Genomic DNA, 20,410 nt, shown 5'->3' on the forward strand with positions numbered 1-20,410 from the left:
AGTACAGTACTTTTATTGCACAAAACGATACGTGACAAGTAGAATAACTTTTGTCACTATGGTAACACTTTACAATTTCTGTAAATCTAGTACCCTCGCTTTGCTAAAATTCATTTGAGAAAACTTTGGAAAAGTTCAACATTACCTTTCACATATTTTCAATACTTTATACCAGTGAAGAGTTTAAACAGACACCTTCAGACCAACCATCACCATATCATCTACTCTGCCTCATCATACTCATTCTTTCCTCGGTTCACTTCATCCAGTTCACTACGACATCCAAAACCAACAGAATTAACTACAAACTAACTAGTACTACATTACTACACACTATACATGGGCCGTGTGCATTTTCTGCTGGTGTATCCTGAGGTAGCTCCTCTCTGAGAACCTCTTCCCACAATGCGTACAGGCGAACGGCCTCTCTCCCGTGTGGACTTTCAGGTGCATCTTCAGCTGGTGCTGGTGGGAGAACCTCTTCTCACACTGGGGGCAGCTGTAGGGCTTCTCCCCTGTGTGGACCCTCTGGTGTCTCTTCAGGTGACCAGCCTGGGCGAAGCGCATTTGACAATGGGTACAGCTGTAGGGTTTCTCCCCCGTGTGCATCCTCTGATGGATCTCCACCTGTTTGGGGAAACTGAAGGCTTTCCCACAGAACAAACACGGGAAGCGCTTCTCTTTGCCACCGGATCTGCAGATAGAGTTACTGCTACTGTCATTTGTCAATGGGCTTGTGTAGCCATTTGGTGTTGAGGCACTGGCATTGTCTGAAGTCTGGTTTAACATTAAGAGAGTGTGAGGAGGATGAAGGCCAGGAAGTGTTTGTGTTGTTGCAGGGTCCATGTTCCAGTTGATAGATCCTATAGAAGGCAGGCTGAAGGAAGCACCTGTTAGGGGGTTAACCTGAGGCGCCACCATTGTCTCTGAATCACAATTATAGGAGCAGGACGGAGCATCGCTAGCCCAGTCTGTGTCTGTTGTCCTCTCCCCTCGCATACGGACACCTCCCTGTCCCCGCATACCAAATCTACACCTTGCCCTGGTCTCAGCCAGTCTGTTGTCATGGAGACTAAGTTTGGTTGTTTTGTGTTCGACTGTCTGTTTCTGGTTAACAGTGTTGTTCCCCAGCCCAGAGTTGAGGACGCTGTCCCATCCACTGACCTCCACTATGTCGCCTCTGGTCCTGGCCTTCTCAGTGATGTCCCCTGGGCCCTTGGTTGCACCCGTCTGGTTCTGGGATTCCAAGATGGCCACCCAGTCTCCCCTGTTAGCCTCCAGCCAACCACCTGCAAGAAGAGGTTAGAATATAGACTTATTTTGAGTTTTTTTTTGTCAGTTACCAGGTCAAGTTCATTCATTTACAATTTGAGTTTTTGTATGTAAACATAAGTTGTATTGATTTAATTGTATAAATTAAAAATTTAAAAATAGCCAGGTGCATGCATCACTATTCCAATGGAAGATCTATTACTATATGTAGGCTGTATGTACACTGAGTATACAAAACAGGCTCTTTCCTTGACATAGAGATGACATAGACTGAAAGGGAGGAGACAATTGAGACATGGTTTGTGTAAGTATGTGTGCCATTTAGATGGTGAATGGGTAAGACAAAATATTTAAGTGCCTTTGAACAGGGTATGGTAGTAGGTGCCAGGCATAGTGCTGTTGAGGTGACCGTATTACCGCCACACCGGCGGTCACGAGTCATGAAGGCAGTCAAAATCGACATGACCGTTTAGTCATAGTAATTAGGCTTCTCCAAGCTCTGATGCTGCTGCTGGTCATTAGTGGCGTACCAAACTTGCTAACTGCCTGGTACTCAGCACTCTATTGTCCTTCTAATCACTCTGACAATGCAAATGTATTCGAAAATCTAATCATCACTTAATGAGAGCCCATGAGCTCATGTTGCACAACAGTTCAATAGGCTATGCAATTGCGTGATGGCCTCTTAAAAAGAGGAGGAACCCATCAGCTTTCTATATGCTAGGCCACTATACTTATTTCTCAACTTACCTAATATTAAGAACATTTCTTATATTTACAACAGGAGTATAGCCTACCTGGCTGGCATGAAAATAAATCACGGGGAAAAACATCCTCCATTTGCTACTTACAGTAAGTGCATAGATTACATGTATTTTTTCCCGCTGCCCCTGTTTCGAAACAGGTGCATGATAATGGTCCATTCTAAATCAACACAAATTTCACACATATATTATTTAGTATATGTACAGACAAGATTAAATCCAGAATAGTCTGATGGGTGACAATATTAGCCTATCATTTGTGAATGATGCCCAGCATAAGAACAATGACTTTTGTTTGCGACTTTTTCAAATCATAGTCACACACCTCATGTGGCCTAGCCCATGGGCCTATATGTTTTAATAAGGTTTGTATCACAACTAAAGTGGCCAAATAACTTTTTAAAATTAAGCACATTAATCCGCTTTACAAGGGGTGTACAGCCTAACTGGCATACATAAGCAGCCCGTGAGTTTCAAGTTTGGGTTAGATCATTTTCACCATAAAAAATAAAATGTATAATAAAAGCATGCATAATTGCATTTGTGGTCACTTTTGACAAAGGTGTTTTCCGCTAATGGAACATTCGCGCTTATAGTCTACTACCATGTGCGCATTGCTGCGCTTATAATGTGAAAAAATTGCCTAACATTTTAAGCTAAACGTTCTGATTTGTTGCGTCAGCCACAATGCATAATTATTTTGTTGTTGATGCAAGTGGTTGTATTAATTTGGGATCTATCGCATCCAACAACAACTTTTGTACTATGGAGGATAGTAGATTGACAAAGGCTAGTGCTTTTGCTGTTCGTTAGGCCTACTCATCTTGTTGGCTGACGAAAAGTAAATGTAGACAGTTCTTCAAATATGTTCAATATGCACCTCGGAATTGGATAAGGACACGCGCAGTTGCGTCCCCGATGTGTCTATCTTCACTTGTAGCCTGTGAGAAAGACCCTATCACGTGAAGGAGCATGCAGCACTCAGGGAGAAGGGCACAGTGGCCACTGGCCGCAAAAGGCATGGATTTTTTTAGGGTGCATTACGGCCACACAAATGGGTTGCCGCAGTAAAATTCTAGGCATTATCAAGTGCTTGTCAAATTGTGAATAATGTAGTGTGTACAGTCTGCGCAAAAAACTAAGCAGAGCTCATGCCTTTCAAGCTATTTTTTTCAAATAATCATTAGAGTCGCATCATGCAGCCTTACAATGTATTACAAATCAAAACATATAGCCCAACGTTTGTATCACAACTAAAGTTACATTAATAACTATAAATTAAGCATATAGGAGTACCTATTTCTTTGTTAACCACTCAACACAGAATAGCCGCATGTGCGCACTCCCTCAAAAATATCCCTTCTATTTTATTCAGCTTTGTTCAATTGTATTCTTCATACTATAAAATAATGCCACGGAATTCTAAGCAAATCTTGTCTGCTAAATGAACTAGTGTAGCCCACAGCCATTTGGCATAGCCAGATCAGGACCTAACCTAAGGACAACTATTCTGTTCTTCTGAAATAGACTACATTTTCTTCATATCATGCTTCTTTAGACCTGTCTAAAATAAATAATGGATTTATTGTGATGGTGTAGGCTATATTAAATGGATTTATTATACTTTTTAAAGTGTAGATGTTCCAAAGTACAACATCAGTAACTTGTAGGCAATGTGTGGTAGCCAGGAGATGCTAAATATGTTTATGTTAATTAACAGTCAATTACCGTGAGACAGACAGTTATTTGCTTGGCAATCTCCAGCTGACAAAATTTTGCGACCACCACAGCCTTAGCCAGGCACACCGGTTTGTGTCAAGAACTGCAACGCTGCTAGGTTTTTCAAGCTCAACAGTTTCTCGTGTGTATCAAGAATGGTCCACCACACAAAGGACATCCAACCAACTTGACACAACTGTGGGAAGCATTGGAGTCAACATGGGCCAGCATCCCTGTGGAACGCTTTCGATACTTTGTAGAGTCCATGCCCCGACGAATTGAGGCTGTTCTGAGTGGGGAGGGTGCAACTCAATATTAGGAAGGTGTTCTTAATGTTTGGTACACTCAGTGTATTTCTCCCTTACCTTGCTCCCCCATCTTTAGTCCACTCAGGTCAATGCTCTCTGGTCCATCTTCTATTGTCTCCTCTTTGACTAGCAGCAGATCAAGATTCCCATCCTTCATGTCTACTGACTGTAAGATACAGAGTGAGAGGATGTTGGATCAAGAAATCTGATATGGAGCATCTTCTGATTGGGCAATGAGGGACTGCTATGAGTACCATGCAAATGTGTTAGTTGATTTGATTACTTGACACTCTTTAATGGTTTGATAATTCAAAGGCATGGTCCCACAATTAAGACACAATTAATTAATCAAGACCTGGGCCCGTATCCACAAAGCCTCTCAGAGTAAGAGTGCTGATCTAGGATCTTTCCATATAATCTTATTCATTATGATCTAAAAGGCTAAACTGATCCTAGATCAGCACTCCTACTCTGAGAGGCTTTGTGGATACAGACCCTGACCTAATACCATTTAGACAGTAGTTTACAGTGGGCTCACCTCAGTGAGACTGTGTTTGGTCCTGTGCTGCTCAGCTGGTTCCTCTGTGGGTTCAGGAGGAGGTGTAGTCTGGTTGTCCTCCATGACCATGGGCCCCTCAGGGTTCCCCAGACCCTCCTCACACCCCTCCTCCTTCACCAGCAGCACCTCTGGACCCTCCTCCTCCTGGAAGAGAGAGGTGATACAGACATACACTCCCTCAGGTACATACACACACAAGATAATAAACACACTCAACATGGAGGGGCCAAACTTGCAAACATAAGCAAGCATTTAAAGTTAAACAGGTTATCACGCAGAAAATGCACATAAGCCAATTAAAATGTTTGTTTTACTTGCAAGTGACAGAAAGCTAAATTGTAACTGGTCCCATCAGATAACACAGATTACACACATTAGCCCTTTGCTAATCTCACCAGGTGGCAGTGATTACATCCTGGCACAACTTCTGCAGCCAATTAAAGTCGTAGATGTAGTTGGACGTGTTCATGGAAGCATCCTTAACGCACGTCAGTCCAAAAGCACGTTCTGATCAGAAAAGCAACAAGGCTATCGTGTGTATTTCATTGACTGGTGAAATTGCTCTCTGTCTAAAGTGCCTAGTCCATCTAATTGTCGCAGATTGTGGCAAGGGTTCGAATCTCACATGTAGGAAGAGTATATTTTTACCCCCCCCCGCACACAAACAAACTGCTACTGCCAAATAATTAATCATATTGCATATGATTACATGGATGCATTTACATGGATGTTTTATATGCATTTTTATAATCTGCTTTGTCATACGTATTTTTTCACTCGAGGAAGATTATCTAAATTGTACAGTAGAAATAGTTTGCACTCTCGTTCTCGTCCTACAGGTGGCAGTGTTGCAGCTTGAATCAACAGTCTTAATGGGACATTTCAAAATGTTTTTATTTTATTTAACCAGGCAAGTCAGTTAAGAACAAATTCTTATTTACAATGACAGCCTAGGAACAGTGGGTTAGCTGCCTTGTTCAGGGGCAGAACTACAGATTTTTACCTTGTCAGCTCGGGGATTCGATCTAGCAACCTTTCGGTTACTGGCCCAACACTCTAAACACGAGGCTACCTGCCTGCCCGCTTCTACTTCATATTCATCTCCAGCACCACCCCAACATCAACAAATGTGAAAATGGCGCTTTCTATGTTTTGTAGTAAAAAAAGATAGAGGAAGATAAGTGTTTCCAGTGACATCATCAACCAATTAGTTGACAATTAGTAGGCAATGCCTACTTATAATTGGTTAATAATCACGCAATGGACACCGATGATGTCATTGGAAACACTTATCTTCCTCTATCTTTTTTACTACAAAACACAGAAATGCGCCATTTTCACATTATGTTGATGTTGGGTTGGTGAATATGAAGTTGAACATTTTAGAAATGTCCCTTTAATGTAGGAAGAGTATATTTTTATGTAGGCTACACTTGCAGTACCAGTCAAAAGTTTGGACACACCTACTCATTCCAGGGTTTTTCTTTATTTGTACTATTTTCTACATTGTAGATGTAACGTCCTGACCAGAGTTCTTATGTGTTTTGCTTGTTTAGTGTTGGTCAGGACGTGAGCTGGGTGAGAATTCTATGTTGTGTGTCTAGTTTGTCTGTTTCTGTGTCCAGCCTAATATGGTTCTCAATCAGAGGCAGCTGTCAATTGTTGTCCCTGATTGAGAATCATATATAGGAGGCTTGTTTTGTGTTGGKATTTTGTGGGTGATTGTTTCCTGTCTCTGTGTTTGTGTTCTGCACCAGATAGGTCTGTCTCGGTTTTCACATTTGTTATTTTGTATAGTGTTCACGTATTCACGTATTCGTCTCTTTGTTTATTAAATATGTTGAACACATTTTGGTCCTCTCCTTCACCAATGGAAGAAAACCGTTACAGTAGAATAATAGTGAAGACATCAAAACTATGAAATAACACATATGGAATCATGTAGTAACCAAACAAGTGTTAATCAAATCAAAATATATTTGATATTCTTCAAAGTAGCCACCCTTTGCCTTGATGACAGCTTTGCACATTCTTGGAATTCTCTCAACTGAAAATGTTAGAAATGTCCCTTTAATGTTGGAAGATACTTGGCTGTCATCAGTATATTTTATGTAGGCTACACTACAATGTTTTATAGTTTATTATAATATTCCAATTCGTCACATGTGCTTTGAATCAAGCATCAAGGACCGACATTGAACTGTTTATTCCTCAACAAAAAAGCTTGATGTGAGGTTACAAGTCAACTTCTTTAGCAACCACCTAGAGGTGATGAGGATGGCAATAGCCTTCATGACTGCTATTTGACAAATCCATAAGGCTCTTCTTTTCTTTTTTTTTTACGATAAACTTTCTTGTAAGGACCTCATTTATCTTTTTTCATAAAAGCACATGGGTGTGTGTGAAACAGATAAACCAAAAATGTGGATTTTGTCATAATGTGGAAACGGTGAAAATGTTGTCTAATGTTAACAAGTCTAAGACGTCTAGCTAATCTAAAAAGCAGTAGCTCTGTTCTATGTGCTCTATGTCTATGCTTCAGTTCTTAAGTTTAGATTTTGCGTGTCTTACTTTCGGTTTTGTACACCAGCTTCAAACAGCTGAAAATTCAATATTTTTTGGTTTTGAAAAATATATTTCACAGTGGTTTATATGGTACAATGACTCTCTACACTATACTTGCTTGTTTTGTCACATAAACTGAAATTAGGTAAACTATTAGAATTTTAGCAACCAGGAAATGGCAGAGCGATTTTTGCATAGTGCATATTTAAGAAATGGATGGTGGGTAGAAAATCTAAGACCTTTGATAGGCTGAAGCAGAAGTTGTGCCAGGATGTAATCAGTGTCACCTGGTGAGGTCAGCATACTGTAGGGCTAACTTCTACCATGTTATCTGACGGGACCAGTAACAAGTTTGCGTTCGGTCACATGGAAGTAAATCAACTATTTTAATTGGTGCCGAAACGTTACTGGGAATTTATACACTGCTCAAAAAAATAAAGGGAACACTAAAATAACACATCCTAGATCTGAATGAATGAAATATTCTTATTAAATACTTTTTCTTTACATAGTTGAATGTACTGACAACAAAATCACACAAAAATTATCAATGGAAATCAAATTTATCAACCCATGGAGGTCTGGATTTGGAGTCACACTCAAAATTAAAGTAGAAAACCACACTACAGGCTGATCCAACTTTGATGTAATGTCCTTAAAAACAGTCAAATGAGGCTCAGTAGTGTGTGTGCCTGTATGACCTCCCTACAACGCCTGGGCATGCTCCTGATGAGGTGGCGGATGGTCTCTGAGGGATCTCCTCCAGACCTGGACTAAAGCATCGCCAACTCCTGGACAGTCTGTGGTGCAACGTGCTGTGGTGGATGGAGCGAGACATGATGTCCAGATGTGCTCAATTGGATTCAGGTCTGGGAACGGGCGTGCCAGTCCATAGCATCAATACCTTCCTCTTGCAGGAACTGCTGACACACTCCAGCCACATGAGGTCTAGCATTGTCTTGCATTAGGAGGAACCCAGGGCCAACCGCACCAGCATATGGTCTCACAGGGGTCTGAGGATCTCATCTCGGTACCTATGGCAGTCAGGCTACCTCTGGCGAGCACATGGAGGGCTGTGCGGCCCCCCAAAGAAATGCCACCACACCATGACTGACCCACTGCCAAACCGGTCATGCTGGAGGATGTTGCAGGCAGCAGAACGTTCTCCACGGCATCTCCAGACTCTGTCACGTCTGTCACATGTGCTCAGTGTGAACCTGCTTTCATCTGTGAAAAGCACAGGGCGCCAGTGGCGAATTTGCCAATCTTGGTGTTCTCTGGCAATGCCAAACGTCCTGCACGGTGTTGGGCTGTAAGCACAAACCCACCTGTGGACGTCGGCCTCATACCATCCTCATGGAGTCTGTTTCTGACCGTTTGAGCAGACACATGCACATTTGTGGCCTGCTGGAGGTCATTTTGCAGGGCTCTGGCAGTGCTCCTCCTTGCACAAGGCGAGGTAGTGGTCCTGCTGCTGGGTTGTTGCCCTCCTACGGCCTCCTCCACGTCTCCTGATGTACTGGCCTGTCTCCTGTAGCGCCTCCATGCTCTGGACACTACGCTGACAGACACAGCAAACCTTCTTGCCACAGCTCGCATTGATGTGCCATCCTGGATGAACTGCACTACCTGAGCCAATTGTGTGGGTTGTAGACTCAGTCTCATGCTACCACTAGAGTGAAAGCACCGCCAGCATTCAAAAGTGACCAAAAATCAGCCAGGAAGCATAGGAACTGGAAGTGGTCTGTGTCACCCCTGCAGAACCACTCCTTATTGGGGTGTCTTGCTAATTGCCTATAATTTCACCTGTTGTCTATTCCATTTGCACAACAGCATGTGAAATTTATTGTCAATCAGTGTTGCTTCCTAAGGTACAGTTTGATTTCACAGAAGTGTGATTGACTTGGAGTTACATTGTGTTGTTTAAGTGTTCCCTTTTTTTTTGAGCAGTGTATATATAAATTACTGGGAGTTTATATATATACAGTGGGGCAAAAAGTATTTAGTCAGCCACCCATTGTGCAAGTTTTCCCACTTAAAAAGAGAGAGGCCTGTAATTTTCATCATAGGTACACATCAACTATGACAGACAAAATGAGGAAACAAAATCCAGAAAATCCCATTGTAGGATTTGTAATGAATATTATTTGCAAATTATGGTGGAAAATAAGTATTTGGTCAATAACAAAAGTTTATCTCAATACTTTGTTATATACCCTTTGTTGGCAATGACAGAGGTCAAACGTTTTCTGTAAGTCTTCACAAGGTTTTCACACACTGTTGCTGGTATTTTGGCCCATTCCTCCATGCAGATCTCCTCTAGAGCAGCGATGTTTTGGGCTTTGCTGGGCAACACGGACTTTCAACTCCCTCAAAGATGTTCTATGGGGTTGAGATCTGGAGACTGGCTAGGCACTCCAGGACCTTGAAATGCTTCTTACGAAGCCACTCCTTCATTGCCCGGGCGTGTGTTTGGGATCATTGTCATGCTGAAAGACCCAGCCACGTTTCATCTTCAATGCCCTTGCTGATGGAAGGGGTTTTCACTCAAATCTCACGATACATGGCCCATTCATTCTTTCCTTTACACGGATCAGTCGTCCTGGTCCCTTTGCAGAAAAACAGCCCAAAGCATGATGTTTCCACCCCCATGCTTCACAGTAGGTATGTGTTCTTTGGATGAAACTCAGCATTCTTTGTCCTCAAACACGACGAGTTGAGTTTTTACCAAAAAGTTATATTTTGGTTTCATCTGACCATATGACATTCTCCCAATCTTCTTCTGGATCATCCACATGCTCTCTAGCAAAATTCAGACGGGCCGACATGTACTGGCTTAAGCAGGGGGACACGTCTGGCACTGCAGGATTTGAGTCCCTGGCGGCGTAGTGTGTTACTGATGGTAGGCTTTGTTACTTTGGTCCCAGCTCTCTGCAGGTCATTCACTAGGTCCCCCGTGTGGTTCTGGTATTTTTGCTCACCGTTCTTGTGATCATTTTGACCCACGGGGTGAGATCTTGCATGGAGCCCCAGATCGAGGGAGTTCAGTGGTCTTGTATTGCTTCCATTTCCTAATAATTGCTCCCACAGTTGATTTCTTCAACCAAGCTGCTTACCTATTGCAGATTCAGTCTTCCCAGCCTGGTGCAGGTCACAATTTTGTTTCTGGTGTCCTTTGACAGCTCTTTGGTCTTGGCCATAGTGGAGTTTGGAGTGTGACTGTTTGAGGTTGTGGACAGGTGTCTTTTACACTGATAACAAGTTCAAACAGGTGCCATTAATACAGGTAACGAGTGGAGGACAGAGGAGCCTCTTAAAGAAGAAGTTACAGGTCTGTGAGAGCCAGAAATCTTGCTTGTTTGTAGGTGACCAAATACTTATTTTCCACCTAATTTGCAAATAATTCATAAAAAATCCTACAAAGTGATTTTTGGATATTTTTTCTCTCATTTTGTCTGTCATAGTTGAAGTGTACCTATGATGAAAATTACAGGCCTCTCTCATCTTTTTAAGTGGAGAGACATTACACAATTGGTGGCTGACTAAATACTTTTTTGCCCCACTGATATATATATTTTTTTACCTTGATTTAACTAGGCAAGTCAGTTAAGAACAAATTCTTATTTTCATGACGGCCTAGAACAGTGGGTTAACTGCCTTGTTCAGGGGCAGAACGACAGATTTGACCTTGTCAGCTCGGGATTCGATCTTGCAACCTTTCGGTTACTAGTCCAACGCTCTAACCACTAGGCTACCTGCCGGGTGTGTGACTATTTATTTTAAACCCATCATGTGGACATAAATATGTCAGCTATTGATAAGTCAAAAGTAATCAGCAGACAAACGTGACTAAACTATGATGTGTACAGTAGGTGTTTGTTAGTGTGTGGTATGTGTAGATATATTTAGCAAGTGCATATTGGTTATAAAGTGCTGTCGAGTGTATGCAGAATAGGGTGAGATCAGATGTGATGTACCACGAGTATACCAAACATTAGAACACCTTCCTAATATTAGTTAACCCCCCCCCCCCCCCCCTATTTTGTGCTATCAGAAAAACTTCAATTTGTCGGGGCATGAACTCTACAAGGTGTTGAAAGCGTTCCACAGGGATGCTGGCCCATGTTGACTCCAATGCTTCCCACAGTTGTGTCAAGTTAACTGGATGTCCTTTGGGTGTTGGACCATTCTTGATACACACAGGAAACTGTTGAGCGTGAAAAACCCAGCACCGTTGCAGTTCTTGACACAAACTGGTGCGCCTGGCACCTACTACCATACCCTGTTCAAAGTCACTTAAATCTTGTCTTGCCCCTTCACCCTCTGAATGGCACACATACACAATCCATTTCTAAATTGGCGTAAAAGTCCTTCTTTACCCTGTCTCCTCCTCTTCATCTACACTGATTGAATTGGATTTAACAAGTGACATCAATAACGGATCATAGCTTTCACCTGGTCAGTCTATGTCATGGAAAGAGCAGGTGTTATTAATGTTTTGTATACTCAGTGTATATTAAAGGGAGTCTCAATGAAAGTCAGAATAAAAAGTCCCATTTTGTGTTTATTAAACATAAACAAGGGTTAAATGCACCATATGAAAACCACACATACACATGTCTAAACTAAAACTGCATTCACTTTCTTACTAAAAAAGTGTCTTGGGAAAAAATTTATTGTTGAATGGAAGTAATGAAATAGACATTTGTAAACATTACAGTACAAACACTATGTAAAATACTTTTCAGGCTTATATATGCCTTACATATCACACGTCTGGGTACAATATTCTACCCAGGAATATTCAACACTGAAATCTGTGACTCTTGTTATTCCAAATGCATCTGTGGATATTTGCAGCTGACATTTGTTTTATGCAGGGTTTGATATAAACGTCAGAAGCTATCGAGTGGAGGGCCTCCCGGGTGGCGCAGTGGTCTAAGGCACCAGAGACTCTGGGTTCGAGCCCAGGCTCTGTCACAGCCGGTGGCCTAGCGTCGTCTGGGTTAGGGAGGGTTTGGCCGGTAGGGATATCCTTGTCTCATCGCGCACTAGCGACTCCTGTGGCGGGCCGGGCGCAGTGCGCGCTGACCAGGTCACTAGGTGTACGGTGTTTCCTCCGACACATTGGTGCGGCTGGCTTCCGGGTTGGATGCGCGCTGTGTTAAGAAGCAGTGCGGCTCGGAGGATGCATGGCTCTCGACCTTCGTCTCTCCCGAGCCTGTACGGGAGTTGTAGTGATGAGACAAGACAGTAACTACTAACAATTGGATACCACGAAAAGGGGGATTAAAAAAAATATATATAGAAGCTATCAAGTGGAATGGTTACTTTCTATGTTATAGAGTGGAATGTTTTTTCTGCTGGTGTAGCCTGAGGTAGCTCCTCTCTGAGAACCTCTTCCCGCAGTGTATACAGGCAAATGGCCTTTCTCCTGTGTGGACCTTCAAGTGCATCTTAAGTTGACCAGCCTGTGCGAAGCGCATGTGACACTGTGAACAGCTGTAAGGTTTCTCCCCTGTGTGGATCCTCTGGTGCCTCTTCAGGGTGTCCTGGCGAGAAAACCTTTTCTCACACTGGGTACAGCTGAATGGTTTCTCTCCTGTGTGTACCCTCTGGTGCCTCTCCACCTTCTGGGAGCTGCTGAAGCCTTTGTTACAGAACATGCAGAGGAACCGTTTCTCTTTACTATTGCCTGATGTGGCTCCCCCTTCCTGAGCCTGGGCTCTAGATCTTTCGTTTGAGTTCAATACCCGATCGAAAAGGACACAGCCGTGTGAATCAGAAGGTGCCATCAACGTGGACACTGGGTCGCGATCCTTGAACACGTGTAAAGGGGAGTGGGTGGCGACATTTGGATTTGTCTCCAAGCTTCCCCTGTAATCTAAGAAATCTCTGCCCTGTGAGTGTCCATCTCCAAGGTGACTATCTGCATTCCACGTGGGAGGAATGTCGCCCTCCACTTTTACAGTCCCCTCATCTGCCAATATAACCTCCTCTTTCTTATCTAGGCACCCTTCAGAGTATACACTACTACTGCGCCGGTTCCAGTCCCCTCTAGACAGATCAGTCTGTGTGTCTAAACCCAAGGGCATGTTGCCAGGGTCCATCTCTGTAGTGTAAGAACAAGACGGATCATCACCGGCAGTGTCTAACGCGTCACCATCACCATCCCCGCGGGAATTACCCGTCCTCGGGCTCTTGTGAAATACTGGTAAATACTCTGAGCTGGGAGCAAGAGGACTGCCCAGTCTACCCAGCCCCAATCTCTCTGGGTCTGATCTGTGGTCAGATCCTGTGTGTAAGAGCCTGTGTGTTACAGTTAAAGTCTTGGTGTCTGTCTCTGACTTGAGGACGGCGTTCGGTGTTCCACTGACCTCCGTGATGCTGCGTCGGGTCCTGGGCTGCGCTGGGGTGGTGGGGTCCTCCGTGGCTACAGAGGGCGCTCCAGACTGAATGTCTCTTATGTTCCGTGGGTCCTCCTCTCCTTCAGACCTCTCCAGTTTGACCCCAGGACCTGCAGCCTCTGCATTTGCAGACTGACACAAGAAGATAACCATGTCGTAAGGAAGTCTCACATGCTCCCCTATGGCAGATAACTTCTTTTTTTCCCTCTTTCCTTTATTTAACTGAGGATAAATGAGGACGTTACATGTAAGCAAGTGAATAGCTGAGGGGAGATTTTCTGAAATAAACGGGACACATTTGATTTACAAAGTAACTCATTGTTTTTAATGCAACACTATTACACTAACCTCTATCATGATAATGTGCTGGGTTGGGATTCCACTCCCCTCGTCAACAGTGATTGTTTGTTCATCTCTCCATGTATTGTGTTCCACTGGCTTCACAAAGCTTCTGTGGCCTCCAGTGAGATGTCCTTCACCTGAGAGAATGATTGGGGGAAATGAGCTGGTTAGGTTAGCTACTGTCAATGCTATATTGTACACTTTTGACACTGTCGACAATTGGTAAGGATGTAAGGTAACACTTCTCATAACTTCTTGAAAAACAATTTATTGAGTATGGATTATGTTCCATGCATCTAATTGTTTAATTTAGTAAATAATAGAAAATGCAGTAAATCAAAAATCTGGTTAGAATATGATTGTGTTTCTCACAAGATAGCTAAGTAATCAGTGGATTTATTGCATACGATCCAAAAACTGATCAAGACCCAATTCTGGGTAATATCTGAACACATGTGCAGCAGGAACGGTTCGACAGGCACTGAACTATATATGAACGGCAACAGGTCGCACAGCCTCTGTCTTCTGCAAAATGTACCTCTTGCCATTCCTCTGTATCGGTCAAGGATCTTGACACTACTTGGGCGACTGGCGAGGACGCGCTCTCGCATTGTCCTCTCTGCGCGCTCCCGTGCCACCTTCAGTTCTAGTAGTTTCCTCCGCAATGCCCTGTTTTCTCTCTGGCTTTGATTTATTTCCAAACGAAACACTGCATAGTCGTCATCTACCAGTTTACAGATCTCTGCCACGGCTGCATTCGCTAGCACCTCCATGATGGAGGCTATTTGAGTGTGAAAAACCATACAGTTAGCCATTTTGCTAACGTTAGCAGCTAGCTAGCTAGCTAGCGTTTCCTAGATAACAGCTATCAACCAAGTCCTGTCTCCAACGTGAATTAAACACAACATGGGGTATGATGGTATACAGTTAAAGGAGTCATATTTTGAGTTCCAGTGTGTCAATACACGTCTAAATAAAAACGATAACGTGGAAATGAATTTGTAATAACTGTTCACTTCCGTTTACTTCTTCGTGTGAGTTTCCGGCAGACTAGATGTTGTTTTGCGTATTTCCGCCTTTCACAGGGGTTCCACTAGTTACCACAGCCACAAAGTAAAAATGGTCTATATCGTAAAGGTTCATGTAAATAAAAACATTTTTTTTTTGGTCTAAATTTAAGGTTAGGTTTAAAATCAGATTCTAAGAAGACAATTTGTAGAAATAGGCGGTGTTTTGACTTTGTTACTGTGGTAAATAGTGACGACCCTTTTACACGTCGGCGGAGTCCTGGGTAACTGCATACATGGAGTGTGTCTATAAGTGTGCGTGTCAACATACAGTATTAGGGGTAAGGTGACTAGGCGTCAGGATAAATGATAAACAGAGTAGAAGGAGCATTATTTTATTGAACTTTTACTTTAACAGAGAAGAAATATTGTGCCTTGTATAATATACACATTATACACGCACACACATTATATTTATATATATATATATACACAAACATTAAAATACAAAATCACAGGCATGGGAAGCACAAATAAAACATCATAAATCACCCTGAAAAACAGTTACATTCCTCCACAAAATCCCCAATCAATACTTTAAATGGCCCGAATGGCACCAGAACATCAGATGAAATGTGTTTTGAATTTTGTTCCAGCAATACAGTGCATTAAAACTAAAAGCAGATTTAACCTAGCTCTGAGGAGACCCTAGGAACCTCAAGAGTTAATCAATCCTGTGAATGGGTTAGGCAACACAGGTGCCTTTAATTCAACAACAAAGTTAGATAAAAACTGACATTTATGTAGGGCCTTGTAAACAAAAAGGGAGTAATGTAGAAATCTATGGGTCTTTAGCGAAGAACAGCAAACTTTTGATACAGGATGCAGTGATGAGTATCAAAACTGTAACCTGTAACAAAATGAAGGGCGCTATGGTAGATTACATATAAGAGTCGTAACATCTGCACTTTGATCAATAATATCACATTAATCAAGAACAGATTCAAAGGTTGACTGAATAACCTGCTTCCCACTGCTTAGAGAAAGGCACAATTTGTTTCTGGACTTTTTCCACATTTTGTTACATTACAGCCTTATTCTAAAATTGTTTTCCCCCCTTCATCAATCTACACACAGTACCACATAATGAAAAGCAAAAACAGGTTATTAGACATTTGGGAAAATGTATAAAAAATGGAAATATCAAATTTACATAAGTATTCAGACCTTTTACTCAGTACTTTGTTGAAGCACCATTAGCAGTGATTACAGACTCGAGTCTTCTTAGGTATGACGCTACAAGCTTGGCACATTTGGGGAGTTTCTCCCATTCTTCTCTGCAGATCCTCTCAAGCTCTATCAGGTTGGATGTGGAGCATTGCTGCCCAGCTAATTTCAGGTCTCTCCAGAGATGTTCGATCAGGTTCAAGTCTGGGCTCTGGCTGGGCCACTCAAGGATATTCAAGGACTTGTCCCAAAGCCACTCCTGCGTTGTCTTGGCTGTGTGCTTCGGGTCGTTGTCCTGTTGGAAGCTGAACCTTTGCCCTAGTCTGAGGTTCTGAGCGCTTTACATTTACATTTTACATTTTAGTCATTTAGCAGACGCTCTTATCCAGAGCGACTTTGGAGCAGGGTTTGATCAAGGATCTCTCCTTACTTTGCTCCGTTCATCTTTCCCTCAATCCTGACTAGTCTCCCAGTCCCAGCCCCTGAAAAACATCCCCACAGCATGATGCTGCCACCACCATGCTTCACTGTAAGGATGGTGGCAGGTTTCCTCCAGACGTGACTCTTGGTATTCAGCCCAAAGAGTTCAATCTTGGTTTCATCAGAGCAGAGAATCTTGTTTCTCATGGTCTGAGAGTCCTTTGGGTGCCATTTGGCAAACTCCAAGCGGGCTGTCATATGCCTTTTACTGAGGAGTGGCTTCCATCTGGCCACTCTACCATAAAGGCCTGATTGGTGGAGTGCTGCAGAGATGGTTGTACTTCTGGAAGGTTCTCCCATCTCCACAGAGGAACTCTGGAGCTAAAAGAGACTAAAAACCTGCTTCTATCTCAAGGCCATCAGATATATACCCATCACTAGCACAGATTGGCTCCTGCCTATATACACAGACTTGAAATCATTGGCCACTTCAATAATGTCACTTTAATAATGTTTACATATCTTGCATTACTCTTCTCATATGTATATACTGTATTCTATATTATTCTACTGTATCTTAGTCTATGCCGCTCTGACATTGCTTGTCCATATATTCTTAATTCCATTCCTTACTTAGATTTGTGTGTATTGGGTATATGTTGTGAAATTGTTAGATATTACTTGTTAGATATTGCTGCACTGTCGGAACTAGAAGCACAAGCACTTCACTACACCCGCAATAACATCTGCTAAACAAGTGTATGTGACCAATAACATTTGATTTGATTTTGTGTGCCTTTCCAAATCATGTCCAATCAATTGAATTTACCACAGGTGGACTCCATTCATGTTGCAGAAACATCTCAAGGATGATCAATGGAAACAGGATGCACCTGAGCTCAATTTCGAGTCTCATAGCAAAGGGTGTGAATACTTATGTAAATAAGGTGTATATATATATCAAACATCTCCAATCCAAAATCAAATCAAGAATCAAATCAAAAATCAAATCAAGAATCGGCTTTCTATTCCGCAACAAAGCCTCCTTCACTCACGCCGCCAAACTTACCCTAGTAAAACTGACTATCCTACCGATCCTCGACTTCGGCGATGTCATCTACAAAATAGCTTCCAACACTCTACTCAGCAAACTGGATGCAGTTTATCACAGTGCCATTCGTTTTGTTACTAAAGCACCTTATACGACCCACCACTGCGACCTGTATGCCCTAGTCGGCTGGCCCTCGCTAATGTTTCGTCGTCAGACCCACTGGCTCCAGGTCATCTACAAGGCTATGCTAGGTAAAGTGCCGCCTTATCTCAGTTCACTGGTCACGATGGCTACACCCATCCGCAGCACGCGCTCCAGCAGGTGTATCTCACTGATCATCCCTAAAGCTAAAACCTCATTTGGACGCCTTTCCTTCCAGTTCTCTGCTGCCTGCGACTGGAACGAATTGCAAAAATCTCTGAAGTTGGAGACTTTTATCTCCCTCAACAACTTTAAAAATCTGCTATCCGAGCAGCTAACCGATCGCTGCAGCTGTACATAGTCCATCTGTAAACTACCCACCCAATTTACCTACCTCACCCCCCATACTGCTTTTATTTATTTACTTTTCTGCTCTTTTGCACACCAGTATCTCTTCTTGCACATGATCATCTGATGATTTATCACTCCAGTGTTAATCTGCTAAATTGTAATTATTCGATTTATTGCCTACCTCATGCCTTTTGCACACATTGTATATAGATTCTCTTTTTCTACCATGTTATTGACTTGTTTATTGTTTACTCCATGTGTAACTCTGTGTTGTCTGTTCACACTGCTATGCTTTATCTTGGCCAGGTCGCAGTTGCAAATGAGAACTTGTTCTCAACTAGCCTACCTGGTTAAATAAAGGTGAAATAAAAAAAATAAAATAAATAAAAAATATAAAAATAAAAAATAAACAGTTTTAACTTTGTCATAATGGGGTATTGTGTGTAGATTGATGAAGTAAAAAAATAAGTCTGTAATGTAACAAAATGTGGAAAAAGTCAAGGGGTCTGAATACGTTCTGAATGCACTGGAGATTAAGTTTACAATTTTTATCAGATTGACCCATGTGGTACACCTTTATGTATTAAATAACCCCATCAATCACAATGGCCTGAGTTCTGAAACCATGAAAACGCGTCAGAGCTCAGGCCTATCGATTACAACTTATTCAATAAAATGGCATGACAAGCCCACAAACAAAGCATCATATTTATTTTTGTGTCTAAAGCATTGACAAGATCCATGCCAACTATAGTGGTGGCTGTAGTAGTGCTCTGCCCAGGCCTAAACCCTGATTGGTTTACATTCAAAATACATTTCTCAGATAGAAAATAGCAAAGTTGTACATTTACCAAGGATTCCAGAATCTTAGCTTTTTTAATATATTTGTATTTATTATTTAACCTTTATTTAACCAGGTAGGCCAGTTGAGAACAAGTTCTCATTTACAACTGTGACCTGGCCAAGATAAAGCAAAGCAGTGTGACACAAACAACACAGAGTTACAAATAGGATAAACAAATGTACAGTCAATAACACAATAGAAAAATCTGTATACAGTGTGTGCAAATGTAGTACGATTAGGGAGGTAGGGCAATACATAAATAGGCCATTGTGGCGAAATAATTACAATTTAGCATTAACACTAGAGTGATAGATGTGCAGAAGATGAATGTGCAAGTAGAGATACTGGGGTGCAAAGGAGCAAAAAAATGTATACAAATATGGGGATGAGGTAGTTGGGTGGGTTATTTACAGATGGGCTGTGTACAGGTGCAATGATCGGAAAGCTGCTCTGACAGCCGATGCTTAAAGCTAGTGAGGGAGATGTAAGACTCCAGCTTCAGTGATTTTTGCAATTTGTTCTAGTCATTAGCAGCAGAGAACCACAAGGAAAGGCGGCCAAAGAGGAATTGGCTTTGGGGATGACCAGTGAGATATACCTGCTGGAGCGCGTGCTATGGGTGGGTTTTGCTATGGTGACCAGTGAGCTGAGATAAGGTGGGGCTTTACCTAGCAAAGACTTATAGATGACCTGGAGCCAGTGGGTTTGGCGACGAATATGTAGCGAGGACCAGCCAACGAGAGCATACAGGTCACAATGGTGGGTAGTATATGGGGCTTTGGTGATAAAACAGATAGCACTGTGATAGACTGCATCCAATTTGTTGAGTAGAGTGTTGGAGGCTATTTTGTAAATGACATCGCTGAAGTCGAGGATCGGTAAGATAGTCAGTTTTACGAGGGTATGTTTGGCGGCGTGAGTGAAGGAGACTTTGTTGTGAAATAGGAAGCCGATTCTAGATTTAATTTTGGATTGGAGATGTTTAATATGAGTCTGGAAGGAGAGTTTACAGTCTAGCCAGACATCTAGGTATTTGTAGTTGTCCACATATTCTAAGTCAGAACCGTCCAGAGTAGTGATGCTAGTCGGGCGGGCGGGCAGCAAACGGTTGAAAAGCATGCATTTAGTTTTACTAGCGTTTAAGAGCAGTTGGAGGCCACAGAAGGAGTGTTGTATGGCATTGAAGCTCGTTTGGAGGTTTGTTAACACAGTGTCCAAAGAAGGGCCAGATGTATACAGAATGGCATCGTCTGCGTAGAGGTGGATCTAACCAGACACCTAGGTATTTGTAGTTGTCCACATATTCTAAGTCAGAACCGTCCAGAGTAGTGATGTTAGACGGGCGGGCGGGTGCGGGCCTATAGTTTAGTAGAGCTAGCAGCCCCCCCCATCCCTTCCAGTCTATAGTTTAGTAGAGCTAGCAGCCCCCCCCC

General features: G+C 42.4%; 2 protein-coding genes across 5 annotated transcripts in view; one reads left to right on the forward strand and one right to left on the reverse strand.

Annotated features, from left to right (window-relative positions):
* Positions 1-14,975, reverse strand: part of LOC111958407 (uncharacterized) — a 28,896-nt gene extending 13,921 nt beyond the window's left edge. The window contains exons 1-6 of one of the 2 annotated variants that reach the window (XM_023979663.3): positions 14,475-14,975; positions 13,943-14,073; positions 13,565-13,726; positions 4,602-4,766; positions 4,121-4,229; positions 1,165-1,289 (exon numbers count right to left, since the gene is read on the reverse strand). In XM_023979663.3, coding sequence (XP_023835431.3) covers positions 1,165-1,289; positions 4,121-4,229; positions 4,602-4,766; positions 13,565-13,726; positions 13,943-14,073; positions 14,475-14,751 — 969 coding nt within the window. In that variant the 5' untranslated portion in view covers positions 14,752-14,975. Of the gene's footprint in view, positions 1-1,164; positions 1,290-4,120; positions 4,230-4,601; positions 4,767-11,733; positions 12,347-12,391; positions 13,727-13,942; positions 14,074-14,474 lie in introns of those variants that run through there. The other variant, XR_011474806.1, reaches the window with a different exon arrangement.
* The window catches only part of LOC112067942 (uncharacterized), a 539,689-nt gene that overhangs the window by 70,846 nt on the left and 448,433 nt on the right, over positions 1-20,410 (forward strand). The gene's annotated exons all lie outside the window — the stretch shown is intronic.

Source organism: Salvelinus sp. IW2-2015, linkage group LG34 (genome assembly GCF_002910315.2).
Source record: "Salvelinus sp. IW2-2015 linkage group LG34, ASM291031v2, whole genome shotgun sequence".
Lineage (NCBI taxonomy): Eukaryota > Metazoa > Chordata > Actinopteri > Salmoniformes > Salmonidae > Salvelinus > Salvelinus sp. IW2-2015.